At 42.5% G+C, this 18,566-nt stretch overlaps 1 protein-coding gene across 3 annotated transcripts in view; it reads left to right on the top strand.

Moving 5' to 3' along the window:
• Nucleotides 1-18,566, top strand: part of DPY19L1 (dpy-19 like C-mannosyltransferase 1) — a 298,312-nt gene that overhangs the window by 73,152 nt on the left and 206,594 nt on the right. For all 3 annotated transcript variants that reach the window (XM_033930604.1, XM_033930603.1, XM_033930602.1), the window contains 3 exons: nucleotides 3,996-4,133; nucleotides 11,401-11,521; nucleotides 15,552-15,645. In XM_033930604.1, coding sequence (XP_033786495.1) covers nucleotides 3,996-4,133; nucleotides 11,401-11,521; nucleotides 15,552-15,645 — 353 coding nt within the window. The remainder of the gene's footprint in view (nucleotides 1-3,995; nucleotides 4,134-11,400; nucleotides 11,522-15,551; nucleotides 15,646-18,566) is intronic.

The raw sequence follows: 18,566 nt of genomic DNA, 5'->3' as shown, positions 1-18,566 counted from the left end.
TGAGGAAAGGCATGATGTGGTATGGAAACATAATCCTGTTAATGCACCCTTGTTAATGCATTTGAATCGATGATCTGTCTTCTTTCCCTAATTCTCCTTCTTAAATTGACAATGGCAGCCTGAATGAAACACTTCCTCTCCCATTGTTTTATCCTTTTATGTTTTCTCTCCTTTCCTATACATTATTGTAGTTCACTCCTAGTCCTCCTGTACCAAGTTTAGTCCGTCTTGTCTTTGTCATCAAGTAATCTTTGATATGAAACCCCTGATTTTAATTATTTATATAATTGCTTAGAATTACGATAGGCAGTATATCAAATCACGATTAAACTTTAAACTTGAAACTTGATGGGAAAACAGCTCAGTTAATGCTGGATCACTTAGTACCTCCTATTTGGAGTCACTAACTGCTCCCTTGTTAAAATCTTGCAGCTAATGCATTCTAATGACTTAGTTAATACATTCTAATGACTACATGAGTTCACAGCCTCATAAAATATTTTTCCCAAAAGAATAGCATTAGTAGTTAACATGTACTAAAATCCATGTGAACTGCAGTTCCTAAGGCCCTTTAGTAAACATGCTGCATACTTCCTGCTAGATTGATTGCAGGAACACCAAAATATGCACACATTACACCTTGGCTTCAGAAATTGTTGCCAGTAGCATTTAGAGCAGGGGTACCCAATAGGTCGATCGTGATCGACGGGTAGCTCGTCAAGGCAAAGTGAGTCGATCACCCAGGACTCACTTTGCCTTGGCGATCTATCGGGCCGATCAGTCTTCTTCTCCCCGACGTCAATTCTGCCATCGGAGAGGAAGTTCGGGCCAGCCAATCACTGCCTAGCTGGGCGGAACTTCCTCTCCGACGGCAGAATTGACGTCGGGGAGAGGAATGCTGGTCGGCCCAAAGCAGGGGGAGCATGGGTCGGCGTCGGCTTTGGGGCCTGTTATCCATTGGTGGCGGTTTGGGTCCTGTTCCCCGATGGCAATGGCAGTGGCTTGGGGAAGGGGAGGGAGAAAGAAAGAAAGGGGGCAGGCAGGGAGACAGAAGGAAAGAAGAGAAACAGAAAAAAAGAAAGGGGGCATGAAGAGAGAGAGAAAGAAAGAAAGGTTAGGGAGAGAGGAAGAAAAAGTTGGGGGAGGGAATGAGATGTGGAGGAGAGGAAGCATACAGACTGAAAGAAAGATTGGATGCACAGTCAGAAGAAGAAAGTGCAACCAGAGACTCATGAAATCACCAGACAAGGTAGGAAAAATGATTTTATTTTAAATTTAGTGATCAAAATGTGTCTGAATTTATATCTGCTGTCTATATTTTACAATATGGTCCCCTTTTATTAAACCGCAATAGTGGTTTTTAGCGCAGGGAGCCTATGAGCGTCGAGAGCAGTGCTGGGCATTCAGCGCAGCTCCCTGCGCTAAAAACTGCTATTGTGGTTTAGTAAAAAGGGAGGGGGGTTGTTACTGAGGTGACAGTGCATAGAGTCATCTGCTTTGACCTCTTTGAAAAAACCCCAGAATAGGAATGATAATTAACAATTCTATGCGTACAGTGTGCGTTGTGTTTTTTTTAAATTTTATTGTTGGTAGATCATTTTGACTTGGTCATTTTAAAAGTAGCTCGCGAGTCAAAAAAGTGTGGGCACCCCTGATTTAGAGTATAGTACAAGGCTGCAATGATTTGTCATCAATTTTTGTATGGTACAATCTCAGAGTATTTTAAGAGTAGAATATTTGTTAAAAGCTAATGTTAATCTAAAATATGTTGAAACTTCTGCAATGACCTTCTGTTATGCTGGAGTGACATTATGGAATTCACTGGTAGGGTAGTTGAAAAAATCCGCTAATAGAGGAACTTTTAGGAAGCTCCTCAAAACACAATTGTTTGTCAATGCTTTTTTTTATAAGGAATCATTGTGCATTAAAATTTTAGATGTTTTGTACTTATCCTGTGCTGTTTTAGCTATAATGTATATGCACATTTGTAAACCACCTAGGAATTAGACGGTATAGAAACTTTTAAAATAAATAAATAAATTTATTGTTCTTTAAATTGCATTAATATATGTTAATGAACATTATTAACACAGCTTAATAAATAAAGCCCTAAGTTTGTTTGAGGTATTTGTGTGTGTGTGTGTGGGTGGGAGGGGGGTGGGGTGAAGTGAATTACCTCAAGTCTCAGGGAGCATTAGTGGAAGAAGTGGGTTTTGAATGATTTCCCAGGCTTGTAGCTGTTTTAATCACAAGATACTACCAAAACGTTTATATGAGCAACTGGAGAACAGTCTTGGTGGCACTTGAAACACTGCTGTTGTAAATTAAAATTTTAAAGACAATTCTGGAACATTCTTACATTCTGTTCACAACAAGTTGCATAACCAAGAATAGTGCTTACTGAGCTACTAGTAGACATTGGAAAACTTTTGCAGTTTACTTGTTTTCTTGAGGTTTTCAAAAACATCCGTTTTGAAGCCCCAATTTAACTTGGGCTGCTTGATCTTTAAAGTTATGAGCTAGGCCAGCCATATTTACAGACCAGGATGTTTCTATATTCTGGCTAGTCCTTGAGATATTTGAAGGAAGCCTTTCAGAAGGATCCTCCAATAAGATAGATTAAAATTATGAAGACAAAGAATGACATTTACAAGCTGTACTACAGTTCTGGGGAATTAGTTTCCAAGATTATTAGGCTGATGATTGATCTTTTGATGGGTCATTATTCGAATGTTGTGGACAGCATATATATATTTTTTAAACCCTGACCAACAGCATTTATGTTTATTCCAAGTTTATTTGTTATTTATATACCACCTATCAATGGAGGTTATCTAAGCGGTTTTACATTCAGGTATTCAAGCGTTTTTCCCATTCTGTCTTGGTGGGCTCACAATCTAACATACCTGAGGTCGTGGAGGATTAAGTGACTTGCCCAGGGTCACAAGGAGCAGCGCTGGACTTGAACCCACAACCTCAGGATGCTGAGGTTGAGGCTGTAGCTCTAACCTCTAGGCCGCTCTGCCTCAGCGCTTTCTAGATAGTGCTGAGGCTGCGTGGAGATCATCGCTGGATATCTTGATATAGACCAAGGGTGTCAAAGTCCCTCCTCAAGGGCCGCAATCCAGTCGAATTTTCAGGATTTCCCCAATGAATATGCACGAGATCTATTAGCATACAATGAAAGCAGTGCATGCAAATAGATCTCATGCATATTCATTGGGGAAATCCTAAAAACCTGACTGGATTGCGGCCCTCGAGGATGGACTTTGATTCCCCTGATATAGACTAACAAGTAGAAGTTATCCAGTCATCAGCCAATATTCAGCTCCAGTTCTCAAATAGCTGAGTAAGTTAAGATATCTGTTTTGCTGTCCAGATTTATTTGGATAATTATCTGGGTACTGGTGCTGGATATCGGTGATACCTGGGTCCACTCTAGCTCTGCCCCAAGCCACCTGCTGCTGAATAGTTGTAGATAGGGCATGTACCTGCATAGCAGCTGCTATTTGGAAAAGTATTTTTTTTAAGTTCAAATAATTTTTATGAAGGAGGAGGTTTATTTTTGTGATTTCTAAATGATTTTTTTAATATTCAATTGCTGGTTAGTATTTAGAGATTTTGTTTATTTTTGAATGCATATTCAACATGGGGGTTATTTGGATATATTTTTGTGTGTTTTTATGTTGTGTGCTGCTTAAAGTGTTCATGTGATAGAGTGAGTAATGCGCTTATACATTTAAAAATTCTGGGCTGATATTCAGCGGCACTTATACAGGTAGGAAAAGCTCCAGATAAGTGCTGCTCACTGAGGCTATACCCGGACTTTGAATGGTATTATCCAGATATTCACTGTCTGCCTTGATAGTATCTAATGGCTAGTCCATACCAGGATATTCAGCACTGATATCCAAGTATCATCTGACACTGAATAGATTAAAATTCCACAGGCAAAGAAGGCAATTTAAAGCAATCTCTCTTGTTTCTTACTATAGGGGCTTTATTATTCGTACTTCAAAACAATTGTTGAAGCACCTTCATTTTTCAGTGGAATATGGATGATTATGAATGACAGACTAACGGAGTATCCACTAGTAATTAATACTCTAAAGAGATTTAATCTTTATCCCGAGGTAAGTTGCATTGAAAAGATGTTCTTTATCTTGAAATCATGTCTGGAAATTTTAGAATGGTTGTTTTTGAGATCAAACTTTGAAAGACAATTTGCAGCAAAACACTTAACCGCCTATACTTAATAGGTCAAGAGTGAGAAAGTGGCAGAAATAAATCTGGAATCACAAAATCAACTGCAACATTTTAGGAGGGGAGTTTATTTAGAACTTATAATATATTTTATCCCCCTGAGGAGAAAGCTAAGGGTTGCAGCATCACATATGGAGACATTCTGAGACAAGGGGCATTAGAAAGTGCAGGCTTAAGCTATCACAGAAGCAGCCCACAAAAAGTATTGCACAAGCAGAATAAATCCTTTTAAAAATATTAATTTCTTTTAATGCACCTATCTGCATATATCTCTTTCTGACCAGAATAAGCAGACAGATAATGAAATGTTAACAAATGTGCCAGTGCTCTAATAATGGGTGATTCAGTTGCCCATTACTGATTTGATAAATGTGCTATCATGAAATGCTAGGAAGGTAAAGTTCCTAGATAAACTAAATAACTTCTTCATGGAAGAACTGATTTAGGAGCTGACAAGCGGAAAACTTAACTTTGGAACTAGTCCTTAGTATAATGCAGGGCTTAGGTGCGAGAGGTAACCTTGTTGGGATCTCGTGACAATATATAGCATGATCAGTTTTGAGCTAAACACGCTAAGAAAATTGACTGCACGAGCGTTTCTCTTTCAAAATGAGGAAAATGGTTTAAAAACAGGAAACTAAAAAGGAGCAAATGCCTAGGTAAAAGAGATTAAATCTGGCTTGGACATTGTTTAAAAATATCATCTTGGAAGTCTGGATAGATGTATTTCACATATTATAAAAGATGGAAGCAACACCAGACAACAGCTGGCATGATTAAAGGGGGAGATGAAAAGGCCATTTTAGTCAAATCTTTCAAAAATGGAAAAAGGAACATCAAAAGCACTGACAAGTTAGATGCAAAACATTGTTGAGGAAGGCAAAAATTTGAACAGAAGCTTGCAATAGAGGCAACTTTAAGGTGCACGACAAGCAGGAAACTTGTAAAGGACTCAGCTGGACCACTAGATCAGGAGAGACAGCTACAATTGCAAACAAAGGCATATAACCTGCACAGAGCAGCAGGTACAACCCCAAACAAGGTCATAGTAGATGCAACTCTAGTAGGCTTATTGGGCAGACTAGATGGTCTTTACAGATCTTTATCTGCCATCATTTTATTATGTTACTGTGAGGGATCTTTAAAAAGTTTACATACTTTTATCTTTTAAACATGATTTATTAAATACAGGTACTCGTCGACTTACGACCGCAATTGGTTCCAACTGACAGGTCATAAGTTGATAGGGATATAAGTCGGTCTATGTTAAATTAAGGCAAGAATATTAGACTGGGTAATGATATTTTAATCATTTTAATCATCTTAAAGTAATATGTTATCAACGTTTTCTTATTTTCTAAGTCAAACGCAGCATACTACAGTACAGTTGTGGAAAAACATACAAAAATAAGAAATACAGTACAGGTACTGTACATTTAATTCCTGGCACCACTGGTGCTTGGCTGTGGGTTGTCGATATCTCCTTCATCAGGCGAGGCTGCGGACGGGGTAATGGGAGGATTTGCTCTGTTCATAAACATAGTGAGTTTTGTCTGAATTGTTTGCTTTTTTTTTTCTTCATAAATTTTGCAATAAAGACGAAATGTCACGTGCCATCCGTTCAGTCCTTGCAAATCATTCAATGTTTGGGTCCATGTTTTTTCAAAATGGGCAAGGAGTTTATTCAGTAGAGAAAAACCTTCTGATAATCCCTTTGTGGTGAACATTCGTTGTGGCGCCTCATCCTCTTTGTCTTTCTCCAATTCTCTTGGGTTTTTTTTTCTTCTGTCACTCTTTCTTCTTCTAATTCTATCAGCTCTTCATTCATAAGTTCACCTGATTCTCGGTCTAGCAACTCCTCGACATATTACATTTCGCATTCCAATGAAAGGTCTTCTGACAACTTCACTATTTCTTCACGAATCTCATCAAGTTCTTGTTCACTATTAAATCCAGCAAAAGTATTCACATAACACTTAACACACTTCTTCCATACGCCATTCATACACTTTTCCATCACAGAGTCCCACGCCAGTAGCAAGATTCTTTATACACTTAAGAATATTATACTGTTTCCAATAGTCGCTTAGTGATAATTCAGGGTCGGCATCTATAGCAGTTATGGCTTTGGCGAAAGTGGTTCTGAGATAGTTTGCCTTTAATGTAGCAATCGCCTCTTGGTCCTTCAGTTGAATAAGTGGAGTAGTGTTTGGGGGCAAAAAAAAACACTTTCACATTAGGATAGAGATAAGCTAAGTGACGTGGATGTCCAGGCGCATTATCGAGCAACAGTAAAATTTTGAAGGGGATTCCTCTCTCCAAACAATACTCACGCACTTGATGAATGAAACAATTACTGTACCAATCCTCAAATAGATCAAGCCGTAATCCTGGTTCATCCAGGATTACGCTTGATCTATAATAAACTGGCAAAGTGTGCTTCTTCACATTTTTAAATGCACGTGGATTTTCGGAATGGTAAATTAATAAGGGCTTCAGCTTGAACCCTGCGATATTCCCGCCAAGCAGCAGAGTCAGTCTACCTGATGTGCTTTAAATCCTGGCATGCTTTTGGCTTCTTTGTGGATGTAAGTGTGTCCTGGCATCTGCTTCCAATATAACCCTGTTTCATCCACATTAAAAATTTGCTCTGCGAGAACTCTCATCCTTAATTATTTCGTCTAAACTATCGACAAACTTACTAGTTCCTTCCTCATCCGCACTCGCTGCTTCTCCAGTCACTCGAACATTATGCAACTGGAATCTATTCTTAAACCTCTTAAATCAACCAGTACTTGCCACAAATTCTTGACTGTAGTTTTCTCCGGCGTGTTCCTTTAAAGTCCAAAACAGACTTTAAGCCTTCGACTGTTCTGTAAAGAGGCTTAACGGCGTTCGCTTTTGAATCTGATCTTCCATCCAAATGTTTAACAATTTCTCCGATTTCATGGATGGGCCCAGTTTGTTGCTTCGCAATCACTGTTGACCACAAAGGTGCAGAACCTTTCACAGCTTCACGAATTCTATTTTTGTCCTTTATAATAGTCAACACAGTAGAGTGTGATAACTTTATATCACATGTGATCGCATTCACTTTCTTTCCTCCTTCATACTGCTTTATTATCATCATTTTGGTGTCTAGATCAATGGCCTTTCTTTCCTTTTTGGCAGGCTGAGGAGTAGACAGAGACAATTTCCTCTTGGTAGACATATTAAGGGTACAAAATTGCCAAAACAACAAGACACAAACTCATGTGGGGCAACACCACTGCGTATATTACTGCTGCTTAGCAAGACTTGGGAGTGTGGGAGACTGGCGCTGCTAATAGCTGTCGGGGGAAACTGTCGAAAAGCGTCATAAAGTAGAACAGTCGTAACTTGCATAGGTCGTAAGTCGACGAGTATCTGTATCTCAAAAGCAAATTGCATCACTTTTCTGCATAATCACCGTTTTGCAATACATTTTTTCTCTACTAACACACCCTCTTACCACTTCTCCTGCTCCAGCCATTTCCCATGAAAATATGAAACTGTGGAAACTTTTTGAAGAACCCTCGTATATTATGTTAGGTCATCAAGGGAGTATAATGGGCACTCAGGGAGGACAAAGCCATTGCGGGGAGTGTGGCAAAGTGGTTAGTTCTACAGCCTAAGCACCCTGAGGTTGTGGGTTCAAATCCCCCACTGCTCCTTGTGACCCTGGGCAAGTCACTTAATTCTAACTAAAACTAATACCTCTTTGTGCACACTTTATAACTTATACTATAGACCAGTGTTCAATGTTCTACACACTAGCCCACTCCCAACTTAAATGTGATACAGTTCTTATGCTAAGAGGAGGGGCCTCAAATCCACGTGTGCTGCCAGCAGTCTGCTTATCAGCCACACTAGAAAGGGAAACTACCTCATTGGCCTCCCTCCCCCTCCTGCCTGGTGATATATAACAATGAATATTCAGATGAAAAAATAAAAGAACTTAGCTCAGGCAGGGTTTCGTTCAAAAAATCATCAAGTCACTTAATTCCCCATTGCCCCAGGTACATTAGATAGAGTGTGAGCCCACTGGGACAGATTGGAAAAAATGCTTGAGTACCTGAATGTAAACCACTTAGGCTATAAGTGGTATATAAATACTAAAAATAAATAAATTGTGGAGAGACCAAATGAATTATTTGCTTTGGTGTTTGCTGAAGAAGATATAAGGGAGCTACCATGTTAATGGTGTTTAAACATGACAATATGGAGAAACTGAAATAAACCTTGCTCAACTTGGAAGATATAATAGGCTGAATCAACAAGCTAAAAAGCAGCAAGTCACCAGGTATCAGCCACTCTCTCCGTAAAGAAGAATTTTCTAACATTACTCTTGAGTCTATCACCCGTAAACCTCAAATTATGCCCTCTGGTTTTACCATTTTCCTTTCTCCGTAATAGATTTTGTTCTACATTAATATCTTCCAAGTATTTGAACGTCTGAATCGTATCTTCCCTATCCCTCCTTTCCTCTAATGTATACATATTCAGGGCTTCCAGTCTCTCCTCATATGTTTTGTGGTACAAACCTCCTACCATTTTCATCGCCTTCCTCTGGACTGCTTCAAGTCTTTTTATGTCCTTCACCAGATACGGCCTCCAAAATTGAACACAATACTCCAAGTGGGGCCTCATCATTGACCTGTACAGGAGCATAAACACCTTCTTTCTTCTACTGGTCACACCTCTCTCTATATACAGCCTAGCATCCTTCTGGCAACAGCCACGCCTTGTCGCACTGTTTTTTCACCTTTAGATCTTCAGACACTATCACCCCAAGGTCCTTCTCACCATCCATGCACATCAGCCTCTCACATCCCAGAAAGAGGCACCACAAAGCCTGCTCAGACTTAAGGGGCTTGTAGTTTCCAAATTCAAATATCTAATCTTTGAGGTGACACAACAGGCACACAAGATTATAATTTTCCAGGTCCAGCTGCCCCATACTCCTTCTCCATAACATACTCCTTTTTTTTTTCTCTATAAAAATGCATTAAGCATTGAGTTAATCTTCTTCAGGTCTCTCTTCATCAAATTTATTGACAAGAGTTGGATCATATAGGGCTATTTTGTGGAGCAGAATCATTTTAAAAACAGCTATCCTTCTTCCTCATGAACGTGGCAACTCCCTCTATTTCCTCTACGTGCTGTTCCATCTCTCTTAGTAAAGGAGGTGTATATTAAAGCTTTAGAGGTTCTATGGCTTAGCTAGCAGATTAGCTTCCAAATAACAAAAATACTTTTCTGCCCACTTCTCCCCAATGATTTTTCCAGGTTATTGAAATTTACCCCCTCTTCTAGTAAACCGCACTAGTGGTTTTAGCGCCGGTAGCCGCACTGAATGACTCGCGCTGCTGCCGGCGCTCATAAGAACTCTATGTGTCGGGAGCAGCGCAGACCATTCAGTGTGGTTCACTGTGCTAAAATCGCTAGCGCGGTTTAGTAGAAGAGGGGGTTAATTTGAAGCCTAAAATCTTTCCAAATTGTTCAAATTCCACCAAGAGCTGGTTCAACGAGTTAACAGGATCCGTGAGCTGTACCAACAGATCTTCAGTAAATGCTGCAGTCTTAAAGTTACATGCCTCAGTCTTAACCCTTGATATCGCTGGCTGAGTCCAAATTTTATACAACAAAGGTTCCAGTGTTTGCAAGAAAAGCAATAGTGAGAAGGGATGCCATAGACCTTGTATCCCTTTGCATCAAAAAGTCCTTAGTCTTGGCATCATTGACCAGAACTGCTACCTTGGTGGCCAAGAAAAGAAGACGGACTTCTTTGAAAAACAATTCCCCAATCCCAAATTGGTATAATAGCTTAAACAGATACACCCAATCCATTGTAAAGAAAGCTTTCTCGGGGTCAGAACTAAGAAGCAAAGAGGGCAGAATCTTAGAATCAAACAGAGTAATGCTTCCAAGATGTGACAGAGTTTCAGCACCATGTCTGCCCCAGACAAATCTTACTTGAAGCTAACGTATTTAGTTTAGAATGAACAGTGTCAACTACTCAGTCAAGATTTTACCAAAATCTTATGATCCACATTTAGTAATGAAATTTGCTTCAACATTTCAAGTCTTAACAGATCCTTACCCTGCTTAGGAATTATTATAGTATGGGCTTCATTATCCCCAAACAAAAATTTCTTTCCTTCTACCCACTGTGTAAAACAGCACTTACCAATCTTTTTTGGCCACTATGATATCCTGTGACCCTGTCAAGAAGTACCTTTGTTACTTCTAGGCTAGGTTGCAACCCTAAACCTAAGTTTTCAAGTTTATGCAGTAGTTGTTATCCCACAAATCAGAAAATTGTCTGAGTGGCTTACACATCTAGTAAATAGTGCAAGGAAGAGAAGAGGAAGGGAAAAAAGGTTCTACTGATGGAGGGTGGGTAGAAAAGGTGCTACAGTAATTGATAGCTTCAGACACATCTTTCATCCCATCCATCTTGCTCCCCCTTTTCTGTTTTACAAGCTCCCATGACGGGAAAGGGAAAGCTCAAACTTGGGAAAAGGCATTGTTGAGAAGAAAGGTTTTAAGGTCAGTCTGGAGATGCAGATATGAAGGTAATGAGTTCAATGCATAACCCCATTTGGAAAGACTTGGTATAAAATCTTCACTTATATACCACTAATTTTCATTGAATAACTGAAATAGCTACTACTTAAACCCATAGGGACCTAGAACATGACAAGTATTAAACTTCTTAATAACACTGTACCTCCAAGGCCGTAATAGGTTCATTAAAAGTCTCTGCTTGATCGGGTGTAAGGTGGGACAATATGCAGCCCTCTAAATCACAGGTGTCGAAGTCGGTCCTCGAGGGCCGCAATCCAGTCGGGTTTTCAGAATTTCCCCAATGAATATGCATTGAAAGAAGTGCATGCACATAGATCTCATGCATATTCATTGGGGAAATCTTGAAAACCTGACTGGATTGCGGCCCTCGAGGATCGACTTTGACACCCCTGCTCTAAATGTTTGACTACCAATCTGTTAATTTTAAAGACAAATTGGTAAATCTTGAAGGCAGCCTTATGTCATTAGGGAAGGACACTGTCCTTTAAATTTTTAGCTTGTTCCTCAAACATCTGGCTTTTTACACAGGTGATCTTGGCCAGTTGGTACCGTATGTATGTAAGCACAATGGATTTTCTTGGCATTTATACTAAAATGTGCTGGACTATAAACCGAGGAGGTGGCCTTAGTACTGTTGAAAGCTGTGAAGGTAAGTTTCATTACTTCATAATACTCATATAAAAAATGTGTCTACGGCAATTGGTGGGATAGGACAATTGGTAGGGTAACAATTACAGTGGTAGGATCTTCCTTTAAATTGTCTTACTCAATTGTCCTACCCTGTCAGAACTGTCAAAATAAAAAATCTAAATAGTACCTGGCTTGCCATCAACTGATCGCGGTAAGAGAATCCCCGATCAGCTAAGCTTTGGGGTGTTCTGCAGTTAAGTACTGCTGGGTAACCAGGAACAGCCCTCTGAGTGGGGTTTAAGCGATGGGAATCTACCCTGTTAATTTTCATGACTACAACGATAACTCAACATTTCAAATAATAATTACTTATCTGTTCTGTTAAGATGTTAATTCAGAGTACTTTTAAGAATATTTTGACTATTTTCTTGTGTGCTGGTATACTGGATAAATATATAAAGAAATGGAATGCTAAATAAATACAATTCTGATCTTGGGACTGAGCCACTAATGCTCTCTTACATTTTAGCTACATAGTAAATAGTGGTCAGCTTACTATTGATTTACCCCCTTCTTTACTAACACGTAGTATGGGTTTTAGCGCCAGCAGCGGCAGTAACTGCTTTGACACTAATAGGAATTCTATGAGCGTCGGAGTAGTTACCGCCGCTGCCAGCACTAAAACCCGTGCTACGCATTAGTAAAGGAGGGGTTTAGTTTGGAAGAAAATCCACTCTGTGATCTTGTATGCTAATCAGCATGCAGGCATATGTGAAGTACTTAAACTGGGCAATAATGATCTCATCTATTATCACTGTTTGTTTCGTTTTCTTATATTTCCAGTTGTTCTAAATAAAATCTGTTATTGCTTCAGTTGCTGTCAAAAATTCACTCCTTTTTGCGTATTTGGCTTTTTCATCGAAAACATCTGAAAGCTGAGAATTTTCTTACTAATAAATTTTTATGTAGCTTTCTACAGAAATTGCTTAGTCAGCTAAATGAATCGTAAGCTTTTTTTGGTGGTTGTTCTGTCTATTCCTCCTTTCATTGCTACTTTCTTGATGAATCGCTTACCTTTTCAGAATCTATGTACACTGAAAAGAAAAATCTTAAACCAAAAAAAGAAGCCTTTCCCTCTTGATGCTTAAGTTGCTAAATAATAAATCTGCTTGCTTGTTCTGCTGACTTTTAATTTCCACTCACTGACCTTTTGGTATACATTTCTTAGTCGTCTTGAGCTATATTTATACAATTTGCTAAGAGCTTCTTTTATCAGTCAGAGGCGTAGAGCCTTTTACTTTGGGCCAGTGAGGTAAGTACTCTGATGCTCATAGGAATTGAATTAGCGTTGAAGAATTTACCTCACTGGCCTGCGGTAAAAGGCTCTACTGCTGCTTGATAAAAGGAGCCCTAAATTAGTCCAATAAAACAATGTATTTCCTTTTTTCCTATAATGCCTCCAACTCTATAATGAAAAAGAATTTGAATCGGCTTAAAGAGGAGCTAGAAGCAATTAAAGAATTAAAAACCCTGGAGTCAATATTCAAAGCTTAATCCAAATAGGTACTACTCCTACCCAGTTAATTCCCGCTGACTGGGTCAAAATCAGATACTCTGTGGTAGATATCTGAATAATGCAGTTGAATATTTAGGCAGACTGCTGTAGCAGAATCTGGGTAGTGGCTAGGCTGGCTTGAATCAGCCTTTTATGGCCTCTTTTACAAAGCCGCGCTAAAGGCCCCGAAGCCCATAGAGATTTAAAGGGCTTCGGGGCTGTTGCTGTGCGGCTTTGTAAAAGAGGCCATTAGTGACAAATCTTTTTAACACCATTTATTGAATCTGGTCCAGTGCACATAAAGTAATTTGTGCTAAAAAAAAAGTGAGATTAAGAAAAGCATAACTAGAGCTCTTACATTATCCTACAGCTGATTGTTTGCTTTTCTGATTTTCTTCATGGGTTTGAGGGCAATTTTATAATGGGTTGCTTAACTTGTACGGCAGTGTGAGAATAAGTTACAACAGTTTCCAAAGGGTAAAGTATGTTCACTTTCAGTTTGAAAAATTATCCCTCATAAAGTAAATACGCATATGGGTGCACTAACTCCCTCTCCCCAAACATTAACCCTGGGAAGGTCTGCATTCAGTTCAGGTAAACTTATGTGCATACATACTGTGGGCTCCTTTAACTAAGGTGCAATAGGGCCTTAACGCGCGGAATAGCGCGCACTAAATTGCCGTGTGCGCTAGACTTTAACACCAGCATTGAGCTGGCGTTATTCTAGAAGTGTACCGTGCGGTAATTTTGTGCTTGCGCTAAAAACGCTAGCACCCCTTAGTAAAAGGAGCCCTGTGTCTCAGATTCTACATATGCCACTGAGATCTGTGCACAGCTCAAAGATCTGTACACAAATGAGTTATCTTATGAGCCAACCAATTGCAATTAATTGTTTCTGTCCCTTCTTTATATTTCCAGTTGTTCAAAACAAAATCTGTTATTGCTTCATTTGCTGTCAAAATGCACTCCTTTTACGGTCTGTCCGGAGCAATACGCTTTTGTAACAATGTATTGGTCCCAGGGAAAGGAAAACAACCTTCCAGAATATATTCGTCAACAGCAGACTATACAGAATTTGAAGGAAGTTGTTAAAGACACTTATTCTACCAGATGAAATATAGGGTCTGAGATTAGTTTAGGGAGGAGGAGTAGAGACTGTTGAGTGCAGGGTGCTGGTCACTGATGTATTCCATGGTCAGTTCAATTTTTATTGGTTATAATGATGTTTGTCGTTGAGGCGACTTGTATGTTAAATGCAATGTTATATTTTGTGGGTAAGTGTAACTCGCCCTGGATAAGGGCGGGGGATAAACAAACAATGTACTGCTATTTCAAAAATTATTTGAGGCTCATTTTTTCGTCTTAGCTTATAGCTTTTTCTCTGACACCCAATAAAATGTTTGAGAATGACTACAATTTTTTGTTGAACAATGTAAACAAAGCTGATTGATGTTTGTAATGTATTGGAAAATGTACGGCAAAATTTGGCCTCTACTGAGTATGTTTACTTGTAAGCCGCTTAGGAGATAAGCGGATAATAAGTTCTTTAAATAAATAACTTGGCAATAATTGAAATTTACATGCACATCTCATGTGCTGTTTTATAACCCCACACGCCTAAATCCCTAGTTTTCAACTCAAAAGGAGGTGTGACCAGGGATGACGGGGACGTTCCTAAAAGTCCCATTTCTGCACCAGAATGCTTGAGTCTGGAGCCTGCATTTACACCAAGCTTCAGCTGGCCTAAATACCAGCATCTAACTTTTGGTATGGAAATGGGTCTAAGGCAGAGATCTCAAAGTCCCTCCTTGAGGGCCGCAATCCAATCGGGTTTTCAGGATTTCCCCAATGAATATGCATTGAAAGCAGTGCACGCACATAGATCTCATGCATATTCATTGGGGAAATCCTGAAAACCCGACTGGATTGCAGCCCTCAAAGAGGGACTTTGAGATCCCTGGTCTAAGGGCTCCTTTTACTAAGCTGCGCTAGCGGTTTTAGCGTGCGCTGTAATGCCGCACGCGTTAGATACTAATGCCTCCATTGAGCTGGCGTTAGTTTTTGGCACATAGTGCGGGGTTAGCGCGCGGGGCAATGTAGCGTGCGCTAAAAACGCTAGCGCACCTTAGTAAAAGGAGACCCAAGTGCTATTCTATAAATGGCACTGAACTTGGAGCGTTGTTTATTGAATAGTGTTCTGCGCCAATTTCTTCTGGTACCAAAAACTTAGCGCCATTTATAGAATACCCACATGAATATAATCAGACAAGTTTTAAGACGCATCTTTGCGCGCAAACCTCAATATTATACATATAAACTCTGTTTGAAATAACCCTGTAAAGTGGCCAGCACTACTGAGGAACTCATATTCAGGTCTATTGTACTATGAAATGATCTGGTTGGCTTATGATTCTACAAGCAGTGTTTTATCTGGAATTCTTCAGTTTCATGTCTTATTTTGGTTATAACTGTAGCTTGTTCATTTGTTTTATAGGCTTGGGAGATCCTGCTTCCTTTTATGTTTCTATGATTTTTATTTTAAATGGTCTAATGATGACTCTTTTCTTTATCTATGGAACATACCTAAGGTAAGACGTACAGTTTCACATGTTACATATTTTAAGTTGCTACTGCAGTCACAGGTTGTGGCTTCCTTTGGCTGATTTTTTTAAGGTTCTGAGTTTGTAGCAATTTTGTGGTACATTTTCATAAATTTGCATCTTTCTTCATTGATCTGTCTTTTTCTCTGTGATGTGGATTGTTTTCTTGTTGAAACATACAGTATACTTCTCCCTCCGAATCCGCGGTTTCAGCTCCTGTTGTAGTCTCGAGACTAAGGGAGCTCATGGCAGCCATTTCCTATGAGCAATCTGCATGGGACAGGAGCGTAGGAAGATCGCTCCTGCCATGAAAACCTGCTAGACCACCAGATAAGGCTTAAGGGATGCCGGGGAAAAGTGGGGGGTGGGTCAGAACCGGCCTGAATATTATTCGCGGGCCACCTCTGCCCCTAACCCCTGTGGATACGGATGGAGAAGTGTATTTCTTTTTGAGCATGGATATTTAATTACAGTATATATAGGTAAGTTTCTTTTTTTCCTGCTGTATGGCTATGTAACTAAGGGGTCCTTTTACTAAGGTACGCTAACTGATTTAGCACATGATAAAAATTAGCACTCACTAAATGCTAAGGCGCCCATAGAATATAATGGGCGCCTTAGCATTTTGGGCATGCTAAATCAATTAGCTCGCTCTAAATCGGTTAGCACACCTTATACAGTTAAAACATATACAATGTTCTCATTAAAATTATTTGTTAAAATTCTGTAGAAATAGCCGTCTTATGGTATTTTTTATTATGTGTTGTTAATTTATTGGGTTCTTTATTGAGGGAAAAAGGCTACAAAAAGACACCTGAAAGGGTTGCCAGAACTAGGTTTGCAAAGAGCAGTGGAGCTTGTCTTTCCTGGAGTGGAAATTGCAACTCGGCTAGGGCTGAAGTACATCAGTGGTGCACAGACCACAAAGGCTGAGGCTTCTTCTGGTCTTACAGTAGTGCACTCAGAAGTTTCTGCTTGAGTGTCTACCGTATTTTCTCGCATATAACGCGCACGTTATACGTGGTTTTTACGTACCGCGCATACCTTCGCGCGTTATACAGAATTTTTTTTACATAGTTCCCCCCCGACGTCCGATTCACCCCCCCCCCCCCCGCAGGACCGCTCGCACCCCCACCCCGAAGGACCGCTCGCACGCACTCCCACCTGCACCCCCACCCCGAAGGACCGCTCGCACGTACTCCCACCCGCACCCCCACCCTGAAGGACCGCTCGCACCCCCACAGCCTCCCGACCCCCCCCCATCATGTAGAAGCTCCTACTGGTGTCCTGCTGCTTCCTCTTGGCGGTCCCGACACCCGACACGATCAGGGCAAGAGGGAGCTCAAGCCCTCTTGCCCCAGCCAACCGCAGCACCCCCGACACGATCGGGGCAAGAGGGAGCTCAAGCCCTCTTGCCCCCCCGACTCCCCGACACGATCGGGGCAAAAGGGAGCCCAAGCCCTCTTGCCCCGCCGACTCCCCAACTCCCCGACAATATCGGGCCAGGAGGGAGCCCAAGGCCTCCTGGCCCTGGCGACCCCCCCCCCCCCTGCTAGTTGTTCGGGCCAGGAGGGAGCCCAAACCCTCCTGGCCACGGCGACCCCCTGCCCCCACCCCGCACTACATTATGGGCAGGAGGGATCCCAGGCCCTCCTGCCCTCGACGCAAACCCCCCTCCCCCAACGACTGCCCCCCTCAAGAACCTCCAACTGCCCCCCCTAGCCGACCCGCGACCCCCCTGGCCGACCCCCACGACACCCCCACCCCCCTTCCCCGTACCTTTGTGTAGTTGGCCGGACAGACGGGAGTCAAACTCACCTGTCCGGCAGGCAGCCAACGACGGAATGAGGCCGGATTGGCCCATCCGTCCCAAAGCTCCGCCTACTGGTGGGGCCTAAGGCGCCTGGGCCAATCAGAATAGGCCCGGGAGCCTTAGGTCCCACCTGGGGGCGGGGCCTGAGGCACATGGGCCCGACCTTGTGCCCAAGGCCCCGCCCCCAGGAGGGACCTAAGGCTCCCGGGCCTATTCTGATTGGCCCAGGCACCTTAGGCCCCACCAGTAGGCGGAGCTTTGGGACGGATGGGCCAATCCGGCTTCATTCCGTCGTTGGGTTTGGCTCCCGTCTGTCCGGCCAACTACGCAAAGGTACGGGGAAGGGGGGTGGGGGTCGGCCAGGGGGGTCGCGGGTCGGCTGGGGGGGGCGGTCGGAGGTTCTTGGGGGGGCGGTCGTTGGGGAGAGGGGGGTTTCCTTCGAGGGCAGGAGGGCCTGGGATCCCTCCTGCCCGTAATGTAGTGCGGGGTGGGGGTAGGGGGTCGCCGTGGCCAGGAGGGTTTGGGCTCCCTCCTGGCCCGAACAACTAGCGAGGGGGGGTCGCCAGGGCCAGGAGGACTTGGGCTCCCTCCTGGCCCGAACAACTAGCGGGGGGGAGGGTCGCCAGGGCCAGGAGGACTTGGGCTCCCTCCTGGCCCGATATTGTCGGGGAGTTGGGGAGTCGGCGGGGCAAGAGGGCTTGGGCTCCCTTTTGCCCCGATCGTGTCAAGGAGTCAGGGGGGCAAGAGGGCTTGAGCTCCCTCTTGCCCCGATCGTGTCGGGAGTGCCGCGGTTGGCTGGGGCAAGAGGGCTTGAGCTCCCTCTTGCCCCAATTGTGTCGGGGAGTCGGGACCGCCAAGAGGAAGCAGCAGGACACCGGTAGGAGCTTCTACATGATGGGGGGGGGGGGGGGTTGGGAGGCTGTGGGGGTGCGAGCGGTCCTTCGGGGTGGGGGTGCGGGTGCGTGCGAGTGGTCCTTCGGTGTGGGGTGCGAGCGGTCCTGCGGGGGGGTGTGTGAATCGGACGTCGGGGGGGGCATCAGGCTTTCAGGGTGGGGACAGGACTTCAAGGGGGAGAGGAGAGTCGGGGCGGGCGAAA

The sequence above is a fragment of the Geotrypetes seraphini genome, chromosome 2 (genome assembly GCF_902459505.1).
Source record: "Geotrypetes seraphini chromosome 2, aGeoSer1.1, whole genome shotgun sequence".
Taxonomy (NCBI): domain Eukaryota; kingdom Metazoa; phylum Chordata; class Amphibia; order Gymnophiona; family Dermophiidae; genus Geotrypetes; species Geotrypetes seraphini.
Note: the sequence above shows the minus strand (reverse complement) of the source record. Positions and strands in the feature narration are given on the sequence as shown.